The sequence below is a fragment of the Haliotis rufescens genome, unplaced genomic scaffold (assembly GCF_023055435.1).
Source record: "Haliotis rufescens isolate VD_foot unplaced genomic scaffold, xgHalRufe1.0.p SCAF_1, whole genome shotgun sequence".
NCBI lineage: Eukaryota > Metazoa > Mollusca > Gastropoda > Lepetellida > Haliotidae > Haliotis > Haliotis rufescens.
The window spans coordinates 41,242,407-41,266,190 of record NW_025963779.1 but is presented as its reverse complement, the minus strand read 5'-3'; the positions used below and the strand labels follow the sequence as shown (position 1 = coordinate 41,266,190).

Here is a 23,784-nt window from a genome sequence, read left to right as displayed (position 1 = left end):
GAAGTGACGTACTATATAGCAACACAATAGAGGTACATGGAGAAGTGACGTACTATATAGCAAGACAATAGAACAGAATGGGAATCAGCAGTGATGGTTAACCGGATTTGCACACTTACTGGAAATTAATTGTATATTTTGTCCATGCATCAACATTCCTCTCAAAAATGTCAACATGAGCGAGAGGATCCTCAAAATTGTTGTTTCTGGTCCCAGGAAGTCCTTCACAGGCGACAACAAATCTTGCACACGTTCCGTCATACTGGATGGCGACAGGGTCAGACTCGGCTGCAATGGTGCATTTATTGAATATGTTTGTGAGGCAAATTCAATGTGAATGTCACATGTAATTACTATCAACTTAACAGATAACCCTGCTCTCAATATTGTAATATATTTAGGTTTTACTTTGTAAGTACTTACTAGAAACTCTTCCAAGCAGAGGGAACGTCTGATCGAACCTGAGAAACGTTCTAAAAACTTCTACGTGTCCTTCGTTTAACCTGGACCGTGCAGCGAAGGCGATGGCGACCTGCTCGGTTTGGCCACTCCGACACAGAGAGATTGCCTTGGGAATTCCGTCTGTGATCTCACTGAAGGTTTGAGAGTAGGCAATGGTTGGGTTGCTAGGGTCCTGCATATCGACAATGTGGAGAGTCTCACTGCGGCCGCCTGCAACAAACCATAGACTACCACACTCTTTAACATATGAGTACACTTGATGTGTGACACATAGCTCTACTGTAGAATCTAGTACATCACGTCCTACCCTTAGTGCTTGATGTGTGACACATAGCTACACTGTAGAATGTACAACGTCACACCCTTCCCTTAGTGCTTGATGTGTGATACATAGCCACACTGTAGAATGTACAACGTCACACCCTACCCTTAGTGCTTGATGTGTGACACATAGCCACACTGTAGAATTTAGTACATCACACCCTACCCTTAGTGCTTGATGTGTGATACATAGCCACACTGTAGAATTTAGAACATCACACCCTACGCTTAGTCCTTGATGTGTGACACACAGCCACACTGTAGAATTTAGTACATCACACCCTTCCCTTAGTGCTTGATGTGTGACACATAGACACACTGTAGAATTTAGTACATCACACCCTTCCCTTAGTGCTTGATTTGTGACACATAGCCACACTGTAGAATGTACAACGTCACACCCTATCCTTAGTCCTTGATGTGTGACAAATAGCCACACTGTAGAATTTACAACGCCACACCCTTCCCTTAGTGCTTGATGTTTGATACATAGCCACACTGTAGAATTTAGTACATCACACCCTTCCCTTAGTGCTTGATGTGTGACACATAGCCACACTGTAGAATGTACAACGTCACATCCTATCCTTAGTCCTTGATGTGTGACACATAGCCACACTGTAGAATTTAGTACATCACACCCTTCCCTTAGTGCTTGATGTGTGACACATAGCCACACTGTAGAATGTACAACGCCACACCCTTCCCTTAGTGCTTGATGTGTGATACATAGCCACACTGTAACATTTAGTACATCACACCCTTCCCTTAGTGCTTGATGTGTGACACATAGCCACACTGTAGAATGTACAACGCCACACCCTTCCCTTAGTGCTTGATGTGTGATACATAGCCACACTGTAAAATTTAGTACATCACACCCTTCCCTTAGTGCTTGATATGTAACACATAGCCACACTGTATAATGTACAACGTCACACCCTTCCCTTAGTGCTTGATGTGTGACACATAGCTACACTGTAGAATGTACAACGTCATACCCTATCCTTAGTGCTTGATGTATGATACAAAGCCACACAGTAGAATTTAGTATATCACACCCTACGCTTAGTGCTTCATGTGTGACACATAGCCACACTGTAGAATGTACAACGTCGCACCCTTCCCTTAGTGCTTGATGTGTGACACATAGCCACACTGTAGAATGTACAACGTCACACCCTATCCTTAGTGCTTGATGTGTGACACATAGCCACACTGTAGAATTTACAACGCCACACCCTTCCCTTAGTGCTTGATGTTTGATACATAGCCACACTGTAGAATTTAGTACATCACACCCTTCCCTTAGTGCTTGATGTGTGACACATAGCCACACTGTAGAATGTACAACGTCACACCCTACCCTTAGTCCTTGATTTGTGACACTTAGCCACACTGTAGAATTTAGTATATCACACCCTACGCTTAGTGCTTGATGTGTGAAACATAGCCACACTGTAGAATGTACAACGTCACACCCTTCCCTTAGTGCTTGATGTATGATACAAAGCCACACAGTAGAATTTAGTATATCACACCCTACGCTTAGTGCTTCATGTGTGACACATAGCCACACTGTAGAATGTACAACGTCGCACCCTTCCCTTAGTGCTTGATGTGTGACACATAGCCACACTGTAGAATGTACAACGTCACACCCTTCCCTTAGTGCTTGATGTGTGACACATAGCCACACTGTAGAATTTAGTATATCACACCCTATCCTTAGTGCTTGATGTGTGACACATAGCCACACTGTAGAATTTAGTATATCACACCCTACGCTTATTGCTTGATGTGTGATACATAGCCACACTGTAGAATCTAGTGCATCACAGACTACTTTTAGTGCTTGATGTATGATTTGTCACTACAATGTATAATCTACCACATCCTGCCCAACCTTAGTGCTTGATGTATGATATATAACCACATGTACCATTGGAAAAACAGGGTTAGTAATGGCACTACTGGTTCAGTTAAACGTTATTATCCAGTTTTGCGTGTACCTATGACATAGAGGTAGTTCTGGTCGGAGTCATACGCTATTCTGTCTGCAGTGCCCAGGAAAGGTCTCGTGTTCCCCGACCCATCAGGGACCTTGATGTATGCTAAAGGTCGAGTGATGGGAACGGCGGCCACAAGGTGTAAAGCCACAATGCCCAGATAAAAAGTCAACATCTGGAAACAGAAACTTTCATAAAGTTTGATACAACTATGATCCCACAACTAACAGTAGTGCATGGGCTGATAATAATCATATAAAGGAATGCGGGAATAATATCTGTTAATATCAGCATGCCTTACAACGTTGACTTCAGCGACAATTATGTATGTTGTGGGCCTAAATACCTTGCATAGAAGACTTTTTCTTTCCTTCAACATATTGTTAACCTGCTATTAAAAGACAAGTCCTGCAAATAATTGTTTATATAACATCCCTACCTGTTTAGACATTAGAGCCCATCAACATTTCATAGTTTCCGTCATTCACATTAATCTGTACTCGAAAGACGAACTCATCTTGTTTTATCCCTCACCCAATATGTTAACATGTCAAATACGTTATCATTTGCAGCTATCAGCGAATATTACGAAACCTTATGGTGCCACTATGGTAATATAATTTCGAATATTTTCTCGTTATTTCGAATATTGAATATAATATATCGAAATGTCGAGTTTTTTCTCGGAGTTCATTTGTTTTCTCGCAGTTTCAATTTTGTTCTCTTCATGAGGATAATATTTTCGTTATTTCAATTATTTCAGTGGTTAAATCGGTACTTCGATTATTTTCTCGTCATTTCTATTATTTTTCGAAACTTTTTTCCTCTCGTTATTTCAATCAACCAAACACATTATGACATAATGAGATAAGAACTGAAATACAGAGAAAATAATCGAAATTACGACCAAAAACTTGAAATGTCGATTGCATTTTGTATTCATTTGTGCTACCAAAAGCTTTCGTTGAACACCATCAAGGACATGGTCTTCGCAATAGAGTTATTTGACATCCCGCTAACGTTAGAAATGAGAAATTGCCGTAAACAAGTTCATCCTACTAGTATTTGATGTATGTTAACACTAATTCTTTGTTTGCGGAAAATGTCTTACCTTTACTCGCTGGTCCAGACGGCAGAGACCAACAAGAGAACGCGGCTTGATAAAGTAGGAAAAGTTGCACACTGATAAGGTTGACCGCTCCCTCGCTTATCTTAATATGTTAAAGGAAGATTGGACACGCGCTTTATCAGAAACGTCTAAAATGTGGGAAATATATTTTTCAATCTATTCTCAATACCTTGACAACATAGTACAAAAATGTGAAAAAATAAGTACAAAGCACAAACAATTACTATATAATCCAAATATTAACTACATAGCATATATATCAACCACATATTACAGATACAAACTTTATTGTGAAAAAGAAATTCTTAACGAATATAACTATCTTGATACCATTATTAACAATAGGGACCGCCTCCGTGGTCTTGTGGTAGAGCGTCCGCCCGGAGAGCGGAAGGTCCAGGGTTCGATCCCGTGCCGCGTCATACAAAAAGACGTTAAAAGATTATACTTGTTGTTACCCTGTCTGGCGCTCGGCATTAAGGGGCTAAAACAAGGACTGGTCGGCTCGGAGTCAGTATACTGTGTCTGAGTGGGGTATTCATGTTAAACTGCGGCATGGTATCTCAGTGAGCTAGCACTATAAATCGGCATCAGTCAGGACTAGTACAAGCAGCCACACACACACACATACACGTGCATGCACGTCGCTATATAAGTGCAATAATCTTGGACGCGACGTTAAACCCAATTTCACCTCACCTTTACCATAGAGTAACACGGGATGTTAATACGGATTACGTTTACAAAAAGGGAAAAAATGTGCGCATTTTATCACGTTTACAAAAAGGGACAAAAACGTATGTATCTATTGTGTCGTTTCCTGCATTTTAATGCTTATAAGGCTATTGTTTTACTTTCCACTGTTGCTTTGGAAACAGTTCCTTTGGAACAGGTGTGAAATGTCTCGAGGCAGTAACTGTTGCCTCGACCCCAGGTCGTGGTGTAATGTGTATGTATTGTATTGTGCAAGTTGTTTTCTTACACACCTGTGGTTGAGAAACCCATTTGAGATAACTGGTATCAAACATATGTGTGAGATCGAATTCCAGGCCCGTGATTGGCTACTCTATGGTGAATTCCACCTCTTTTAGGGGCTGACCATCTGATATTTAGAGGGGATGGGGTGGAATGGAGGCGGATAGAGTCATGTTTTTTTCTTCAGATTTAAGGGTTGAGATTTTTTTCATACATAACTTTTAGAATTCAACCTCTGGGAAGAATGTCAAAATTTTCTCACTGTTCACTGAACACAATAACTGTAGAGATTGAGGAATGTACTTATCAATTTCTAAGATTGTGGATTATGGACATGAATACTTTCGATAAAAAGAAGCCTTACCAAACTGAAATTTCGACACGTTGGGTCCAAACCGTGAATAGTGCTAGAAAACACAACCAAAACAATTTGTTGAGTTATTTACGTGCTACAGTCCCTAGAACGGTGCAACTTGAGAATAAAGTGCAACTTTGGCTCCACTTGCAGCGTGCCAATCTACAAAGATATGAGTATAAAACGAGCGATGTACTGTTTATTCACACGCAAACTGTTGGATAGTAACAAATAACATGCTAAGATTTACTCTACAACATAGACAGCAAGCCGTGGTTGGTACATCACGGAGCAATGCATGACCACGTCGAAGTTATGTAATACCGTGAGTGACATTTTCGCGATCTCGCATTCTCGCGATCTCGACCTCGATCTTGATCTCGGCCAAAATCGCAATCTCGCATTCTCGTGTTTTTTATACATTAGGCCACAAAAAAACGAAATCGCGAGTACGCAAGAATGCGATATTTCATTTTCTCGCGATCTCGCGATTTCGCGTCCTCGTGTTCTCGCGTTTTAGACGCTGTCCGTAATATCATAAGGTAAAGGCGCATGCGCACGTTAGTAGTCCTTTTGTCATGCTTCTTTCACGCTCTTCATTCTCCAAGTAGCATTTAGAAACTTATGACTTGAGCTTGAAAATGCTATGTAATTTACATACACAAAGTCCTATGTATAGTAGAGTAGAGTCATCTCCCTTTGGTACAGTTTCCTATGGACTTAAAATTTAAACCCTCAAAATGCTCAATATAATTTAACAAAAGAAAATGTCCAGTGATAGTGAAAACATTACAGTCTCCGGAAGCTGGAATCAAAATATCACCGTCAGTGAGTGAGTAAATATCGCTTAAAGCCAAATCAGCAGTATTGCAGCTATTCGTGGCTGCACTGTCAGTTACAGAAATAATCACAGGCCAGTGGCAATATTATATACAGCTAGCATATTCATTTAAACACAATTCTCCAAGCCCAATTTGTAGCATTCGGCTAAAATGAGATTGTCCGATGTTTCTACACGACACTATATTCGCTACTTTAGGCCATACAAAATTGATTAATAGATTTTCATCCTCTCCCTCCTGACGAGTTCGATAAGAAAACAATAAAATGTTAAAAATATAATGCGTCCCGTCTCCCATGTTTTTTTTAGAAATTCAATCAAACTCTAACCATTAATTTATTGCGGCCTTGACATCCACATGATAGTCATGCTTATACTGGAAACGTACCCCAATATCCAGCCTGAGGGACCGACATGGCTCTGAATAAGTGAGTGATTTTAACTTAACACCGCTTTGAACAGTATGTATATTTCAGTTATACCCTGGCTTGTCTGCTTGAAATGGGACGAAATCCAGTAGGTTTCTGGCACACCCAAGGAACGCAACTCCACACTGCGAATTGCGACACCTAAGACGACTGAGCCACCAGATGGCTTTAAAGATAATTGGCACAAAAGCACGAGAACGCGAGATCGCGACATTGGTCAAGTGTCGAAATCTCGCTTTCTCGCGATTTTGAACATATTTACATATAACAGTACACGTAATTGACACAAAATCACGAGAATGCGAGATCGCGACCAATGTTATTCGTTGTGTGTGCAAATGATAATGCCCTAAAAATAGCGTTACCCTGATAATATAAGATAGCTACGCGATAAATCGCAAAGAACAATGAAGAACGAAGTGTGATATATTTCAATATAAAACATTATTCTATCTTGACGTCATTTCTGGAGATTCGAACATGCGCTCGCAACTTGATAACATCGTATGTTTGACGACGTTATTGTGGGATGGGAGTATCTAGTGAGTTGTTCCCCATAGATGTAGCAGGGCAACGCAGATAAACGCATCCCAAACCAGGAGAGATATGACAATCCGTATTGGTAGAAAAGGTACGGGTAATCGACGTGAGGATTCTGAGAATATGCGGGAAATACCCAGCTGTGCATAAAATGTTGCCGAGGTCAGTTTCTATTGAGGGAGTCATCATTATTCAAATAGGGGTTAATATTTTTAATGATTGTACATTTTATCAACATCCTTAAAGAGGCTGTACATAATGTTGATATCTCATGTAAGCATTTAACGACTCGTGGTCGTTGTTTGTCGTACAATAAAACACTCGCCCCTCTTGGTTTATTCTCCCTGCAGTGTTTTATTGTAAGATAAACAACTCCCACGAGTCGTTTATTTCTTAAACAGTGGCCTGCTTATTTCTGATAACATACGGGTGTTGAATGATAATTCTATCCATTTTAGCTAAAAATAATGTAAGGCAGGATGTTTTGTAGTCAGGTTGGAGCGGATGGAAATCTATTAATTTTTTTATATATTTCAAATTGGTCTGTGAGAATTTTGCTTTAATGAATATGCTAGCCGTGTGTAATATTGCCTCGTGGAGAAAACCGCTGGCCTGTGATTATTTCTATAACTGACGGTGTAGCCGCGGATAGCTGCAATATTACTCACTCACTGACGGTGACAGTTTTGTTTCCAGCTTTCGGCCACATTAATGTTTTCACTATCATTGGACATTCACGTACACTATTTCTTTTGTTAAATTATATTGAGCATGTTGAGGGTTTTAATCTAAAGTATATAGGGAACTGTACGAAAGGGAGAGGACTCTACTCCACTCTACATAGGACTTTGTGTATGTAAATTACATTGCACTTTCAAGCTCAAGTAATAATTTTGCTAATAAAGAGCATGAAAGAAGCTGGACCAAAGGATTACTAACGTGCGCATGCGCCTTGACCTTATGATATTACGCATGCGCACGGACAGCGTATAAAACGCGAGAACGCGATATCGCGAGAAACTGAAATGCCGCATTCTCGCGTTCTCGCGATTTCGTGTGTTTGTGGCCTGATTTGACAAGTCGAGATTGCTATACCGGAGATTTCTGCATCATGTCCATATGTCGCATTCTCGCGTTGTCGACTTTTGACAAAAAGTGCTACGTATAGCCAAAACACGAGAATGCGAGATCGCGATCTCTTATTCTCGTGTTTTGGGCATATTTAGCTCGTTTCCAAAGTCGAGATCGCGAGAATGCGAGATCGCGAGAATGTCCCTTACAGTATTCCATAGCAAGTAGTTTTGGCTGTTGCCGAATGACTGACTGGGCGGACTGGGCGGACGAGAGACATCCTGTCACCACCACCCAGGAAAACGTGATATACATTTCCTCCATCTGAGGCATCATATTATGACGTCACCAGCTGCAACAGTCATCCTGTCAGTTGCTGGACAGTGACCAGAATGTAACATGATCCTTTATGGGCGGTACATTGATAGGTACCAGTCTAGGGAATTAGACTCCCTTTTACCATTGATTGCACGCTCCTTCCCATCGCGTGACACCTTCGTTACACTCTTGGTCAGTGAGGGTCCGCAGCGGCCTCCAACCCCAAATATAGTCACTATTATACTTTTGTTTATGTCTTTTGGAATCCCATCATAGTGAATTTTGAAAAGGTTTACGACAGACCTACGACTGATTTCCCAGATGAATTAACCTTTTGGTTGTTTGATCAGACTGGTTCGAGATTGTAGACGAACTGAAAATCAACCAACCGCTGTCTGTCTCGACCAGACAATCCAGTGATTGACATCATGGGGATCGATCCACGCAATTGGGATACGATGACATGTATCAACCAAGTCAGCGAGCCTAATCACTCGATCCCGTCAGTCAGTCTGTCGGTTGCGAGTTCAACTCCATGCATGGTTGAAGCAACCTATCACAGTATGGATCTTTGACTGATGGTAGCAATAGTAAAGAGAGTTCCGTGAACGGGCTATCACTGTGAGGGGCTTGACGCGCTTGTTTATCGACGCCATTGTAATGATGTCGAGTGAAACTTCATAAAAGAAGGTAAGCCTACAACAATTGTTGTTTCCACCTTACGGGTTCAGGTTAAACGACATGTAACATGGTGGCAGCAGTCGGTATGTCTGACCATTGACTTTTTCACGTTTTACGTGCTGAATTCTTTCCGATCTGAAGATCGCCGATAATATCAATGGCTGAACCACAGTCCCCAGAAGCAGGATAGTGATGTTACTGAAACACCGGACCCATATATATATATAAATAGACAAGGTATGTCACTCCCCATCTTGACCAAAGTTGAAATCATCTGTATGGTTTAATTAAATGGAAATGTGCGCATGTCGTGTTCACAATACCTCTCCACCTCCCTCCACATACGCCCTGCATGCCATAAACCTTCATTTTCTGGCAATTTAATACCTATATCAGGTGATGTTAACGAAATATTGGCTCAATCTCGCCCAGGAGTCAGAACGGTAACTGAGATCATGGTCAAGTTCGATTCTTTCGCCATAGGGGGTGAATGATAAACATTGTTAGGCAGAAGGTGAATCCTTTGGGGATTTTCACTCAAATATCAGAACACTGATTAAAACGTAACTATTGTGAAGACTGCATTTAGCCAATCCCAGAATAGTGCTGGGAATCCATGACAGGGAAACCAGCAGGCCTTACTGAAAGGAGCGCACGTTAACCCTTGATCGAGCTGTTGACATTTGCAAAGCTGCTGGAAAAGCATCGCATCACATACTGCCTGAAAACTAAAAGTTTTAATAAAGTAGGGTTGTCAGCAAAAACAGAAGGGTAAACTCGTACTCCACACAAAAATATTAAATCAGAAGCAAGAGCGGCTCCATGCAAGAACTGTGGCAGAAATCATGTACCTAGCCGGACTGTTCACAACACCCCAACAGGTCTCAGTAATAGTCCATTGGAAAGTCTCTTTGGTCTCAAGACTAATACTACCATTTCCACAACACTGACCACCTTGAAACCTTACGACCAAAAATCTCTCTCAGGAGCGAGAACTCATGAATGAACGTAAAGTCACGACGGCTGAAAGATATCTTAGTCGTAAAGACCCCAAACCACTTCCGATTGGATCCACAGTCAGAATACACTCTATTGAAAGGGGACAGTAAGAGTGGAAACAAGCTACTGTAACCAACAAGCTGAAAAATAGAACCTATGAGGTAACAGTGGAAAACGGTTCTATGTATAGTTGGAACATACAACACATCAGGATGTTTGTGCCATCACGTAAGCCGTTCACGGACTCAATTGTTTTGCCTGAATCACCTAAAAAAACAAACTGATTTATCTTCAACCGGGTCGCACACATTCAGTCACCTGTTAAGAAATGTTCGAAACAAACACCTTTCATCAAGACACCAGTTGAGCTTACCACACGAGATATGCAAGAACTGTCAAGCGTGTTGAAATGCTGAATATCTGAGAACTTTTAACTTGTTGATCACTAAGTGTTAAGGTCTGAGCAGGAAGACAAGACTTGCTATATGGATGAAGCGGTCTGGACATTTAAGTTGAAACTGTATATTCAGTATTATCTGGTTAACTTCTAGGTGGAAGGATTCTTATGTTTAGCTGCGTTAAAATGAACAATCATTGCAGAGACACTGAAATGAGAACATAGTTCTTTGAGGTCAAGCACCATGCATCTCACTATTTAGAGCTAGTAAAGTATGTGTTGAAGCTTCGTTTCCAAAGAGGTGGGATGATACGTTATCTTCACTATCGATACGTTAATAGGCACCAGCGTAGGAGGTATCTGCCTTCTACCATGTGCCTGGTTAGCGACACCATTCTAATGATGTCGAGTGAAACTTCATAAAAGAAGTTAAGCCTACAACAATACGGGTCTAGGTTCAAGTGTCAATGGCACGTCACACAGAAGACTGCGTACGTCAAACATCAGAGCTTACACACCGCTACGAGATATAACGTTGACACCGGAACACCAACATCGGTGGGATCGAACACTGCGACACTTGAAGAACAAAAACTGGCAAAGATTCATGTTAACAGGAGAGAGGAGATTCCAGCTTTTCAGAGCAGATGGAAACTTTTGGTTTGGGGGCGGCATATCTAGCTAAGTCGTTGCGACATCTGTAGCCAAGTCAAGACAGATCTGGTGATTTTAGACATCGTTACATTGATCAATCTATCTACCCTGTTGTACTACCGTTCTTCGAACAGAATACCCGGACCCTGTTTCAGCAAGATAACTTAGGTCCCATATAACCTCATGCCTTGGCCAGCACAATAACCCGATTAATCACCTAAAGAAAAATTGAGGGATCACCTTAACTGTCAGATTAGAGCACGACCAGGTCGCCCTTACAACAATGATCCTTTAGCACGGGCCCTCTGACAAGAATGGCGTCGAATCCCAGAGAAGTCTCACAACCTTTGCCCGTCGTCGTGTTGGGGCGATATTGATTGACAAGTGTGACGTTCTGAAAGAGTAAATGGAGTTTCATGTGCTGATTTCAGTCTTGATGGTTGATCGATTACTGAACAATTGACCCCATCCTCCAAACTGTGGACACAATACCTTCATATTTGTTCTCATTGACGGCATAACTTGTAACGAGGATGTGAATTCATGTAAATGTTGAATGTTTCCCCGGGTAAGGATACTGATGCTTAATGGGCATTTCACATCACAGTCAACAACTGTCATATAACAGCGGGACCAGTGGAGCTGATGACCTTTTCTAAGGATACAATGCAGTGACGTGCATGATATGGCCTCTTGAAATGGAAGATTTAAAAAGACTAAATATAAATGTGCTACAGGCAAAATGTCTACCATGCTCATGCCTCGATGTCAAAGATTATAGGCATGCTCACGAAATACTCTATTTTTATGAGGACGGCCATATGCAATCCCCCCCCCCCCCCCCCCCCACACACACACACACACACACAAGCAATCAAATTGTCCACCCCCTAGATTTTTAAATCACTGATTTGCAAAGATGTCATTGCGGAAAACACAAGTCGGAATTACCAAAATTTGCGATCATGCAATTTATGTTATTGTTATATATACACTGTGAGACAGGCATTAAGGGAATGAACCTTCCTCGACTTCAAAGATAGCAATGGCACCCATTTGGGAGCCCACGGCGACCACCATCTGATGATCGTGGTGATTAACGATACTGAAACAGAACATAAAACCATATACACAATCCATACCTAAAAATACCATCAACTACAGACATGGTATATGTATTGGTACAATGAGGTTCCCCTATATAGATGAAGAAAGTTTGCACATTGCGGAGGCACAGGGACACACCAAGGTGAACCTCCCAAGTGCTGACACTATTGGCAAGTGTTGTCGTGGGGAAAGAGCAGGTCTGATAGACACAATAGGTCACATATGACCGTGTACTATCTTTACAGTGTACGCACATTAAGTGTTTTCCATCCGGCATTTATCAATAAACAAAATAACAAATTAATAATAATATTTTGACAAAAAATCCAATGTGCAAAGTTATTGGATCCACTTGGTCTTAGTGGGTAAGTGGTTAATTGTACACAAACTCACCCATTGTTTAAAGACGGACTAGAGTCTGGTTTTTACTTACAGTAAATCACTGATGTACTGTACGCCAGCATTCCCGTTGTCGTACAAGGCCCGCCAGTTGCCGTTGATGTCTCCCAGACGTATGTAGCTGAGGAAACTTCCTGTTGGCAAGCCAACAGCCTCCCCTTCTGACACTGAGTACAACCATATTCCTCCCATACGACCACTGCCCACAGCCACAAGAGGCTGGCCATTGTATGTCCCTGCTGCTATCGCCGAAGGTTCAGGGCCCTGGGTAAGAGAGCGTTACTCATATTGCATTTCACAGATCCAAACATACTTATCAATGCTAAAACGTAGACACATTTTAATGTAGTGCCACAAACCATGAACTTAGACCTAGGTAGTGTAGTGTGAACACACCATGGACTAATACTTAGGTAGTGTAGTGCCACACACCATGAACTTAGACCTAGGCAGTGTAGTGTGAACACACATGGACTAACACTTTGGTAGTGTAGCGCCACACACCATGAACGTAAACCTAGGCAGTGTAGTGTGAACACACATGGACTAATACTTAGGTAGTGTAGTGCCACACACCATGAACTTAGACCTAGGCAGTGTAGTGTGAACACACATGGACTAATACTTAGGTAGTGTAGTGCCACACACCATGAACTTAGACCTAGGTAGTGTAGTGTGAACCCACTATGGACTAATACTTAGGTAGTGTAGTGCACACACCATGAACTTAGACCTAGGTAGTGTAGTGTGAACACACTATGGACTAATACTTAGGTAGTGTAGTGCACACACCATGAACTTACACCTAGGTAGTGTAGTGTGAACACACCATGGACTAATACTTAGGTAGTGTAGTGCCACACACCATGAACTTAGACCTAGGTAGTGTAGTGCCACACACCATGAACTTAGGCCTAGGTACTGTAGTGACACACAATGAACTTAGACCTTGGTAGTGTAGTGTGAACACACATGGACTAATACTTAGGTAGTGTAGCGCCACACACCATGAACTTAAACCTAGGCAGTGTAGTGTGAACACACATGGATAAATACATAGGTAGTGTACTGTGAACACACTATGGACTAATACTTAGGTAGTGTAGTGCCACACACCATGAACTTTGACCTAGGGAGTGTAGTATGGACACACTATTGACTAATACTTAGGTAGTGTAGTGTCAAACACCATGAACTTAAACCTAGGCAGTGTAGTGTGAACACACTATGGACTAATACTTAGGTAGTGTACTGTGAACACACTATAGACTAATACTAAGGTAGTGTAGTGCCACACACCATGAACATAGACCTAGGTAGTGTAGTGCCACATACCATGAACTTAGACCTAGGGAGTGTAGTCTGAACACACCATGAACTTAGACCTATATGTAGTGTAGTGTGAACACACCATGAACTTAGACCAAGGTAGTATAGTGCCACACACCATGAACTTAGACCTAGGTAGTGTAGTGTGAACACACCATGGACTAATACTTAGGTAGTGTAGTCCAACACACCATGAACTTAAACCTAGAGACTGTAGTGTGAACACACATGGACTTAAACCTAGGCAGTGTAGTGTGAACACACATGGACTAATTCTTAGGTAGTGTAGTGTTAACACACTATGGACTAATACTTAGGTAGTGAAGTGCCACACACCATGAAATTAGACCTAGGCAGTGTAGTGTGAACACACCATGGACTAATACTTAGGTAGTGTAGTGCCACACACCATGAACTTAAACCTAGGCAGTGTAGTGTGAAAACACATGGACTTAAACCTAGCCAGTGTAGTGTGAACACACATGGACTAATACTTAGGTAGTGTACTGTGAACACACTATGGACTAATACTTAGGTAGTGAAGTGCCACACACCATGAAATTAGACCTAGGCAGTGTAGTGTGAACACACCATGGACTAATACTTAGGTAGTGTACTGCCACACACCATGAACTTAGACCTAGGTGGTGTAGTGTGAACACACTATTGACTAATACTTAGGTGATGTAGTGCCACACACCATGACCTTAAACCTAGGCAGTGTAGTGTGAACACACATGGACTAATACTTAGGTAGTGTACTTTGAACGCACTATGGACTAATACTTAGGTAGGGTAGTGCCACACACCATGAACTTAGACCTAGGCAGTGTAGTGTGAACACACATGGACTATTACTTAGGTAGTGTACTGTGCCACACACCATGAACTTAGACCTAGGCAGTTTAGTGTGAACACACCATGGACTTAGACCTAGGTACTGTAGTGCCACACACCATGAACTAATACTTAGGTAGTGTAGTTCCACACACAATGAACTTAGACCTAGGTAGTGTAGTCTGCATACACCATGGACTTAGACCTTTTTGTCGAAAGTAGTCTATTATGTATGCACCATGTATTCAGATCTTGGTTTGTCGGAGGCAGTGTAGTATGTACGCACCATGTCATCAGATCTTGTGTCTAGATGCTGAGGTGGCGAGAAGCTTGTCGAAAAACAGTCTCCATTGAAGACAGATTTGTTATACTGACTGACTTCGTACTCTAAATCGCTTCCGCTGTCATACACCTGATTGACGCCGTCAGCGTTCCACATCGACCAGCTCCGACCACCGTAGGCATAGGCGTGTTTGAAGTAACCAAAAACGGGGTCCCATCCATCTGACGGTTCTTGTAAAGTGGTGACAAACAGGCGACCTGATGAAACATTCCAACTATAAGAAGCCCCATTATCGCCACTAAGGCCACAACATACACCAACTGAATGAGAGAGATATATGCAAATATGTATATTCCACTTTGAGAAAATCCATATACCAGTCTCAAATAATAGGACTATATAATGATACAGTACTTTTCTACGATGCAATTGCTTGTGGCATCAGATATGGTACAACTGGTTGTGTTACATGCAAAGACCAAGTTTCACGTCTAATATATATGTCTTATGATAATTTTGTAATGATGACCTTGCTTTTGACGAATTTAACCGAAATCTTTATACAGTAGCTACGCATCCTATAAATAATACAATATACGTTTGGGGATTACTCATGTTTACAATAATACACAATTACTGAGCAGGGTTTGTTCTTGTAACCTTTGGAATTAGGAATGTATTTGACTTATTTTACAATGTCATATTAAAACGCCCGGCCAGCAGGCCATAGCATACGATCACTCAATGTTGCTTAAATGTACATGAAAGGATAATAACGCGCTCACCGAGTTCAGCATCATTTTTCATATCGGATTTTGTTTGGGCGTCAAGGGCCGGATCGAACAAAGTTTCTGCACAGAAAATGAAACACCTTATACACAACTACAAGCAGGCGGTTTCCCGGCCCCGACAGGTATTACACAAGTAAAAGTAAATAAAATTATTGTGTAAATCGAGATATATTGATTCTGAGACTATGGAAAACCATTATAGGATAGTTCAAGATGTATTTGATTTAAAGTAGGAACGAATTATTTTGAGGGCAAATTCATTACGTATAGTATTTTCTTGTGCATTTCTAAAAATGTTTTGCGCACCATCCATAAGGCGTGCCCTCATTGCTTCGTTAAAGTCTACCCCCTCCACAGCTGCTGTGTACGCCTTGTATCCACCGGTATTGGCGGTCACAAGGAAGGTGCTGTTGTTAAAGTGGAGTATGTCAACGTTCTTCGCTTGATAGAAGCTACGAATGTTACGACGCACAAGATTGATGTTCTCGTTGCCAGGACTCACAGCTGCAAAACAGCATTAAACAATTTCAGATATTTAACCTACAATATCCCTTCTACACCATGTTATCCACTACATCATGTTCCCCACTACCCCATGTCCTCCACTACACCATATGGCCCACAACACCTTATTCCACACTACACTATACCCCCCCCCCCCCCCAACACACACACCACACACACACCACAGTACCACACACACACCACAGTACGTTCCCCATCACACCATATTCCCCACTAAACTATGTTCCCCACGACGCTATATTCCACACTACACCATATTCCACACTACACCATGTTCCCCACCCTTCTACAGCATGTTACTCACTACAATATACATTCATCCCTACTTCATGTTCCTCGCTACACTATATCCCCCACTATAACATATCCCCCCCCCCCCCCCCCCCCCCCCCTACACCATGGTTCCCCCTAAACCATGGTCCCCAAAAGACCATGTGTCCCACAACACCATGTTTCCCACTACATCATGTTCCCCACTACACCATGTTCCCCACTACACTATGTTCCCAACTACACCATGTTCCCCAGTACACTATGTTCCCCACAACACAATGTTACCCACTACATCGTGTTCCCCACTACATCATGTTCCCCACTACACCATGTTCCCCACTACATCATGTTCCCCACTACACCATGTTCCCCGCTACATCGTGTTCCCCACTACATCATGTTCCCCACTACATCATGTTCCCAACTACACTATGTTCCCCACTACACTATGTTCCCCACTACACCATGTTCCCCACTACATCATGTTCCCCACTACAGCTATTGCTCACTACATCATGTTCCCCACTACAGCACGTTTCTCACTACATCATAATCCTCACTACACCATGTTCCCCACTACATCGTGTTCCCCACTATACCATCTTTCCCACTACATCATTTTACCCACAGCATCATGTTTCCCAGTACACCATGTTCCCCACTACACTATGTTCCCCACTACATCATGTTCCCCACTACATCATGTCCCCTACTTCATCATGTTCCCCACTACACCATGTTCCCCACTATACTATGTTCCCAACTACACTATGTTCTGAACTACACCATGTTCCCTACTACATCATGTTCCTCACTACACCATGTTCCCCACTATACTATGTTCCCCACTACACCATGTTCCCCACTACACTATGTTGCTCCCTGTACCATGTTCCCAACTACACCATGTTCCCCACTACACCATGTTCCTCACTACAGCATGTTCCCCACTACATCATGTTCCCTACTACATCAGGTTCCCAACTAAATCGTGTTCCCCACTACGCCATGTTCCCTACTACACCATGTTCCCCATTACACCATGTTTCCCACTACATCATGTTCCCCACAACGCAATGTTACCCACTACATCATGTTCCCCACTACACCATGTTCCCCGCTACATCGTGTTCTCGACTACACTATGTTCCACACTACACCATGTTTCCCACTACATCATGTTCCCCACTACAACATGTTCCCAGCTACACTATGTTCCCCACTACACCATGTTCCCCACTACAGCATGTTCCCCACTACAGCATGTTCCCCACTACAGCATGTTCCCCACTACACCATGTTCCCCACTACACTATGTTCCCCACTATACCATGTTCCCCACTACACTATGTTCCCCACTATACTATGTTCCCCACTATACTATGTTCCTCACAACATCATGTTCCTCCCTACACCACTCTTCCTACTACATCATGTTCTTGCCTACACCATGCTCCCCACAACACTATGTTCCTCCCTACACTATGTTTCTGGCAACGCTATGTTCCTCATTACACTATGGGGCGGTCGGGTAGCCTAGTGGTTAAAGCGTTGGCTCGTCACGCCGATTCCCGACATGGGTACAATGTGTGAAGCCAATTTCTGGTGTCCCCCGCCGTAATATTGCTGGAATATTGCTAAAAGCGGCGTAAAAAACCAAACTCACTCACTCACTCATTACACTATATTTCTTATTACACCATGTTACCCACTGGCCCGTCGCTATGGATGAAATATTGCCGATGCGACGTTAAAGTTACTCCCTCACTTACCCACTTTTCCATGTTTGACAATACCGGAAGCACGACACCGCCATTTAGAATGACCTCACTAAGTATGTGTTTAAACAATAAAAAATACCCTCACTGAGTGAAAACATTACTATGAACTTTGAGCATTGGTCCACGTGGCGATAGAGAGGCGGCTTCCGGGTGAGCAAGGAAAAATTAAGATGTTTAACTGCCCAACCCTCTGAAATTTGGAGGCTATTCCTTGTCTACCGTTGTCTCTGTCACTGGTGTCGATGTCAAAGTTGTTCCAGTCCTTGGAGCCAAGGCTGTAAATGTCCACCCCGCCCGCAAGGTTGTTCAGGTCGAACTTGGCGACAACATTGTTCTCCTGCAACATTCGGCTGAAAGCGTTATGTTAATGTAAGATGTATTTATTTCCTATTCAATTTAGATGATTTAAGGAGTTTACTTCAGCATGAAAATATTCACGATAACTAATATGTTGCCCACTGAATCAAAGAATCCGATTCGAAATATTGTTTTGCAGAAAGTTGGTGTTCAATACCTAGGATAACGATGTTCACGTGTAGAAAGTTGGCGTTCAATACCTAGGATATCGATGTTCACAGAATGATTGTGTTCAATACCTACGTTATCAATGTTCATATGTAGAATGCTGGTGTCCAATACCTAGGGTATCGATGTTCATACGTAGAATGTTGGTGTTCAAAACATAGGATATCAATGTTCACATGTAGAATGATGTTGTTCATAACCTAAGATATCAATGTTCAAATGTAGAATGTCAGTGTCCAATACCTAGGATATCAATGTTCATATGTAGAATGTTAGTGTCCAATACCTAGGATATCAATGTTCACACACAGAATGTTGTGTTCAATACCTAGAATATCAATGTTCACATGTATAATGATGGTGTTCATTACCTAAGATATCAATGTTCACATATAGAATGTTGTGTTCAATACCTAGGAAATCAATGTTCACATGTAAAATGTCAGTTTTTAATACCCAGGGTATCAATGTTCACATGTAGAATGTCATTGTTTAATACCTAGGATATCAATATTCACATGTAGCATGTCAGTGTTCAATACCTAGGATATAAATGTTCACGTGTAGAATTTCAGTGTAATTCTTTGGCTGCCAGTGCTTTTGAGTGCGATGTCAATGTTAACACCTTGGTTATCAATGTTGGTGGGTGCGATGTCAAAGTAAATACCTTGGTTGTCAATGTTGGTGAGTGCAGTGTCAATGTTAATACCTTGGTTGCCAATGTTGGTAAGTGACATGCCAATGTTAATAGCTTGGTTGTCAATGTTGGTGAGTGCGATGCCAATGTTACTACCTTGGTTGTCAATGTTGGTGAGTGCGATGCCAATGTTAATAGCTTGGTTGTCAATGTTGGTGAGTGCGATGTCAATGTTAGTACCTTGGTTGTCAGTGTTGGTGAGTGTGATGTCAATGTTAGTGCCTTGGTTGTCAGTGTTATGTTAATACCTTGGTTGTGAATCTCAATAGGCAGGATGTCAATATCCATATAGGTAAGCTATCGCGTGGATTAAAGTTTTGAGATGCAATTATTTCAATTGTTATATCCTTATGCGTTCACTAAGGCGTGCAGATGTGTCAACTTGCAACTAGAGAGTTGTGATATATCGCACATGAAAGGTAACGTAGACACGATTATTGTCGTCTATAGTGAGGTCACTGGGCTCCAGGTCGTTAAGTACAGAATGCTGAGGATTGGAGCCGTCCTTAAACACATATCTCGCCTGATCCAGTCCCCTCGCACCCCTGTGTGGAGAAAGTGCATCGTCAGTGTCAGATAGGGAAATCCTATATGGTTTACATGGGAATGATTTAATCTGCAAGTTTTATATTGTTTAAACGAAGACACGTGGTTTTAACACAAAAGAGGATAAAGAAGAATGTCAACTTTAAAAAGTTTTTAAAATTTCAACCTGCTTGTGTATTGTAATAGTTTATTGTAGCCTTTATCTCACTGGAAATTGATGGTGAGTTTGGTCCAGCCATTCACTTGGGGTTCAAACACGTCCACGTGACCCAAAGGGTCCTCAAACGCGTTGTTTCTCATGCCAGGCAGACCCTCGCAGGCCACGACAAAATGAAAGCAGGTACTGTCAAACTTTACAGCAGATGGGTCCGATTCAGCTGACAAATATAAGAAGTTGTTATGCCTCTATTACAAACTTTGCAATTCCATTGGTTAATCCGTACCACGTGACGAAACGATACATTCCAATGCAGACCCCGAAATCATGTGAATGACACTGACCTTGAATATTTACTCGTCACATAATCAGTATTGACCTCTAACGTGATGAATATTGACTGGTCTGTTAGAAAACAAGATGGCGCCTGGTACGAACTTTTCACGTTTCTCGGTTAAGTAAATGTAATTAAACAAAGGACGGTTTTAAAACTTTAAAGTAAATGACAAATATGCGAAATCAATACCCTCGGACTGTATAATAATAGACACGTGTTGTTTCATAGTAGATAGTGTAGAACAGGCATAAACATGACACATGTATGATGTGATAGGCTATCTGATTATTACAATATAATAACTTATAATTTCTTGTTCGCAATAGCTGTTACTTCGTAATGTTCGAATTTGTGATAGTTGACGTTACTGTACTTGATACACGCCCGAGAAGTGTAAGTGTCTGGTCGAATCGGAGAAACGGCTTGAAGACCTCAACATGGCCCTCATTCAGCCTTTCCTTGGCGGAGAACGCTACGACCAATTCTTCACGCTGGGGGCTACGACAGAATGCAATAGCCTTTGGGATACCATCTGTGATCTCGCTGAATACACGAGTGAACACAATTTGGGGATCGCTGTGATTCACCAGATCCACAATATGTAGAGTCTCAGATTGGGCCCCTGAAACACAATGTATGAAATGAAGTGACACGACAAGCTCGGAATAATATTTAATAGTGGGGCTTAGTGGAAGTTCTGCAAATATTAAATGATTGAAGATAATGATATGTGGGACGCCATTTCAAATAAGCATCAGAATTATGTATTTCGTAAAATGACCAGCCTTGTGTAGCCAATAACGGGTTGGAATACATCTTCAGCAACCCATGCTTGCCGTTAAAGGATACTATGCCTGTTGTAAGAGGCGACTAACGGGATCGGGTGGTCAGGCTTGCTGATTTGGTTGATGCATGTCTTCGGATCCCAATTGCGTAGATGGATGCTCATGATATTAATCACTGGATTGTCTGGCCGAGACTCGATTACTTACAGAACGCCGTCATACAGCTGTAATATTGCTGAGCGTGGCGTAAAACAACAAACAAACACACCAATAATGTACATTACCTATTACATAGAGGTAGTTCTCCTGGTCGTCCCAGGCCACCTTGTCTGCGGTTCCCAGGAAAGGAAGAAGGCGGTTGGAGGCGTCAGGAATAGGGAGCCAGCTTCGAAATTGGAGCACGGGCACAGCTCCACACAGCGTCGCACACAGCAACACAACAAAAGCATAGGACATGGCTACTCGTGGGTCGGCACGGGTCGGGCGTACTGGGGTAGAATGTTGATACTCTTTGTGAGTAAGCAAAAAGTAACTTGGGAGGGGAAATATATGTACGGTTCGTCGACGTGTATATAATCAACTAGTTGCTTCAATAAGCAGAGAGCCGTTTGAAATGAACGAGTTTCCACGAATGTGTTTGTTGTACCGCATAAAGTATGAATTTGTCACCTGTATAAAAACGCATTCTACTAGGACATCTTACAATCCTGACTCCTGAAAGGTCCATTAAGTATCTAACCTACGTTAGGCCACATTTTTCCATATGACCGCATCACCGTCAGAGGAAATATTTTCTTCGGAACTTTTTTCATAAATTCGACCGGTTGTCAATTTCCAAAATTCAAACTCAGCATATGGCTCTTCTCTAGGGTTGCGTTGCAGAACCTGAGATGAGCGATTAATTTGCTTTCTCTAAGCGATTCGTGGCTTGCAACGTGCCCTAGGTCTGTCAGGTACTGTGACGTCACGCCTGGTACGTCATAAAGATTGAACGTCTTGTCTGTGCAACGTTAGGATGTCATAATAATAGAGTGTACATGGAGTGTACATGGAGTGTACATGGAGTAACATGTGTCACTAGCGGTGTGTCGGGAATTTTACTGGCTGAATGGGTTTTGACGAAGGCAAAAATATCATTACAAGTTAAGAGACGTAGTTTTGGTGAAATATTTGTGTGTGCCAAATAAGATCCCTCTTGCTACTACGAACATTTAGTGTGGTAACTCAACGAGGGAACAGAGTCACTTGTGTAAGGAGCAGGTGACGTAACATAATGACGTCAAGATGTTCGTTCAGGCCGACTTGTATGTGTTTTCCAAGAATTCGTCTGATAATCATAGAGATTCTTTAGCGGATAGTGATAACCATTTTCCGAGGTTATCTGCGCTAGATGGCGTCATTGTCTCTCATAGAAGTGAATGGTTTTGAGTATGAAAGTAATCTTGCGCAGATTAAAACCGATGCAATTTTACTCGTCACGTCTGCTATTACGAAAGACTTCGCGTTTATTTTCTCATTTGTTTCTTTAAAATTGATGATAAACCAAATGTTTTCAATTTAGAGGTTTTGTCAAACCCCGTAATTGTAACATTTATAGGCACCAAATGTACAGTAGGTATATTTCCAAAATACAAAACAATAATGCTTGCTCCACCGAGGTGAACTGAATGAGTATTTGGCTATCACTCATCCACGTGGATGAAGCTACGTCAGCAAGGCCTAGCGTCAAAGCAGATGGTGATTTTTTCTCCTGGCGTGGAGCACGATCGAATATGAATCTATTATCTTAGTGTTTGTAAAATGACCACCTTATGAGTACAAAACTGAATATCTGAAACAGTCTGTTCACGTCTTCAGAAGACGTCACCTGCCAGGTAGCTTCAGCATTTCAGAACCACGTGACGTGACCTACTCAATCATACCCCTTGAACATTAAGTAGTATGTGTTTTTTCATCTTACCTGTACTATAAAAATGAGCGGTCTGTTGAAAGAAGGTTTCAGAAGCCCTCTGCCTTCAGTAGTTAGGCAGATTCACGGACCGTCGTCTCAGATAAGATAATGGCAGATAAATGTATCAGTCGGTTAATATATATGTGCTACGTTACTGGGGCCAGAGTAGTTTCGCTATTGCAGCTAACATGTCAAGGTGGACACTCGTCGCAAGGATAATGTGTATTTGCAACATTATTTTACATATCAAAGCAATTTCAAAACCTCAATGATACGCCCTG

General features: G+C 41.9%; 2 protein-coding genes across 3 annotated transcripts in view; both read right to left on the bottom strand.

Annotated features, from left to right (window-relative positions):
• Positions 1 to 4,038, bottom strand: part of LOC124121064 (mesenchyme-specific cell surface glycoprotein-like) — a 30,884-nt gene extending 26,846 nt beyond the window's left edge. The window contains exons 1-4 of the mRNA XM_046484017.2: positions 3,904 to 4,038; positions 2,796 to 2,967; positions 424 to 672; positions 120 to 288 (exon numbers count right to left, since the gene is read on the bottom strand). Coding sequence (XP_046339973.1) covers positions 120 to 288; positions 424 to 672; positions 2,796 to 2,967 — 590 coding nt within the window. The 5' untranslated portion in view covers positions 3,904 to 4,038. The remainder of the gene's footprint in view (positions 1 to 119; positions 289 to 423; positions 673 to 2,795; positions 2,968 to 3,903) is intronic.
• An 8,098-nt stretch (positions 4,039 to 12,136) lies between these two features.
• LOC124121074 lies at positions 12,137 to 23,642 on the bottom strand. Of its 2 annotated transcripts, none has more exons than XM_046484027.1 (11): positions 23,513 to 23,642; positions 21,837 to 22,040; positions 21,141 to 21,389; positions 20,482 to 20,650; positions 20,140 to 20,272; positions 18,725 to 18,842; positions 16,233 to 16,430; positions 15,921 to 15,986; positions 15,139 to 15,392; positions 12,721 to 12,950; positions 12,137 to 12,285 (listed from the first exon to the last, which is right to left on the bottom strand). In XM_046484027.1, the coding sequence occupies exons 2-11, from the start codon at positions 22,006 to 22,008 to the stop codon at positions 12,189 to 12,191; spliced, it is 1,686 nt and encodes a 561-aa protein (XP_046339983.1). In that variant the 5' UTR covers positions 22,009 to 22,040; positions 23,513 to 23,642; the 3' UTR covers positions 12,137 to 12,188. The 2 variants fall into 2 exon arrangements, with proteins under 2 accessions (XP_046339983.1, XP_046339984.1); XM_046484028.2 differs by having other exon boundaries at positions 21,837 to 22,061; positions 23,513 to 23,612.
• Positions 23,643 to 23,784: the final 142 nt, after the last annotated feature.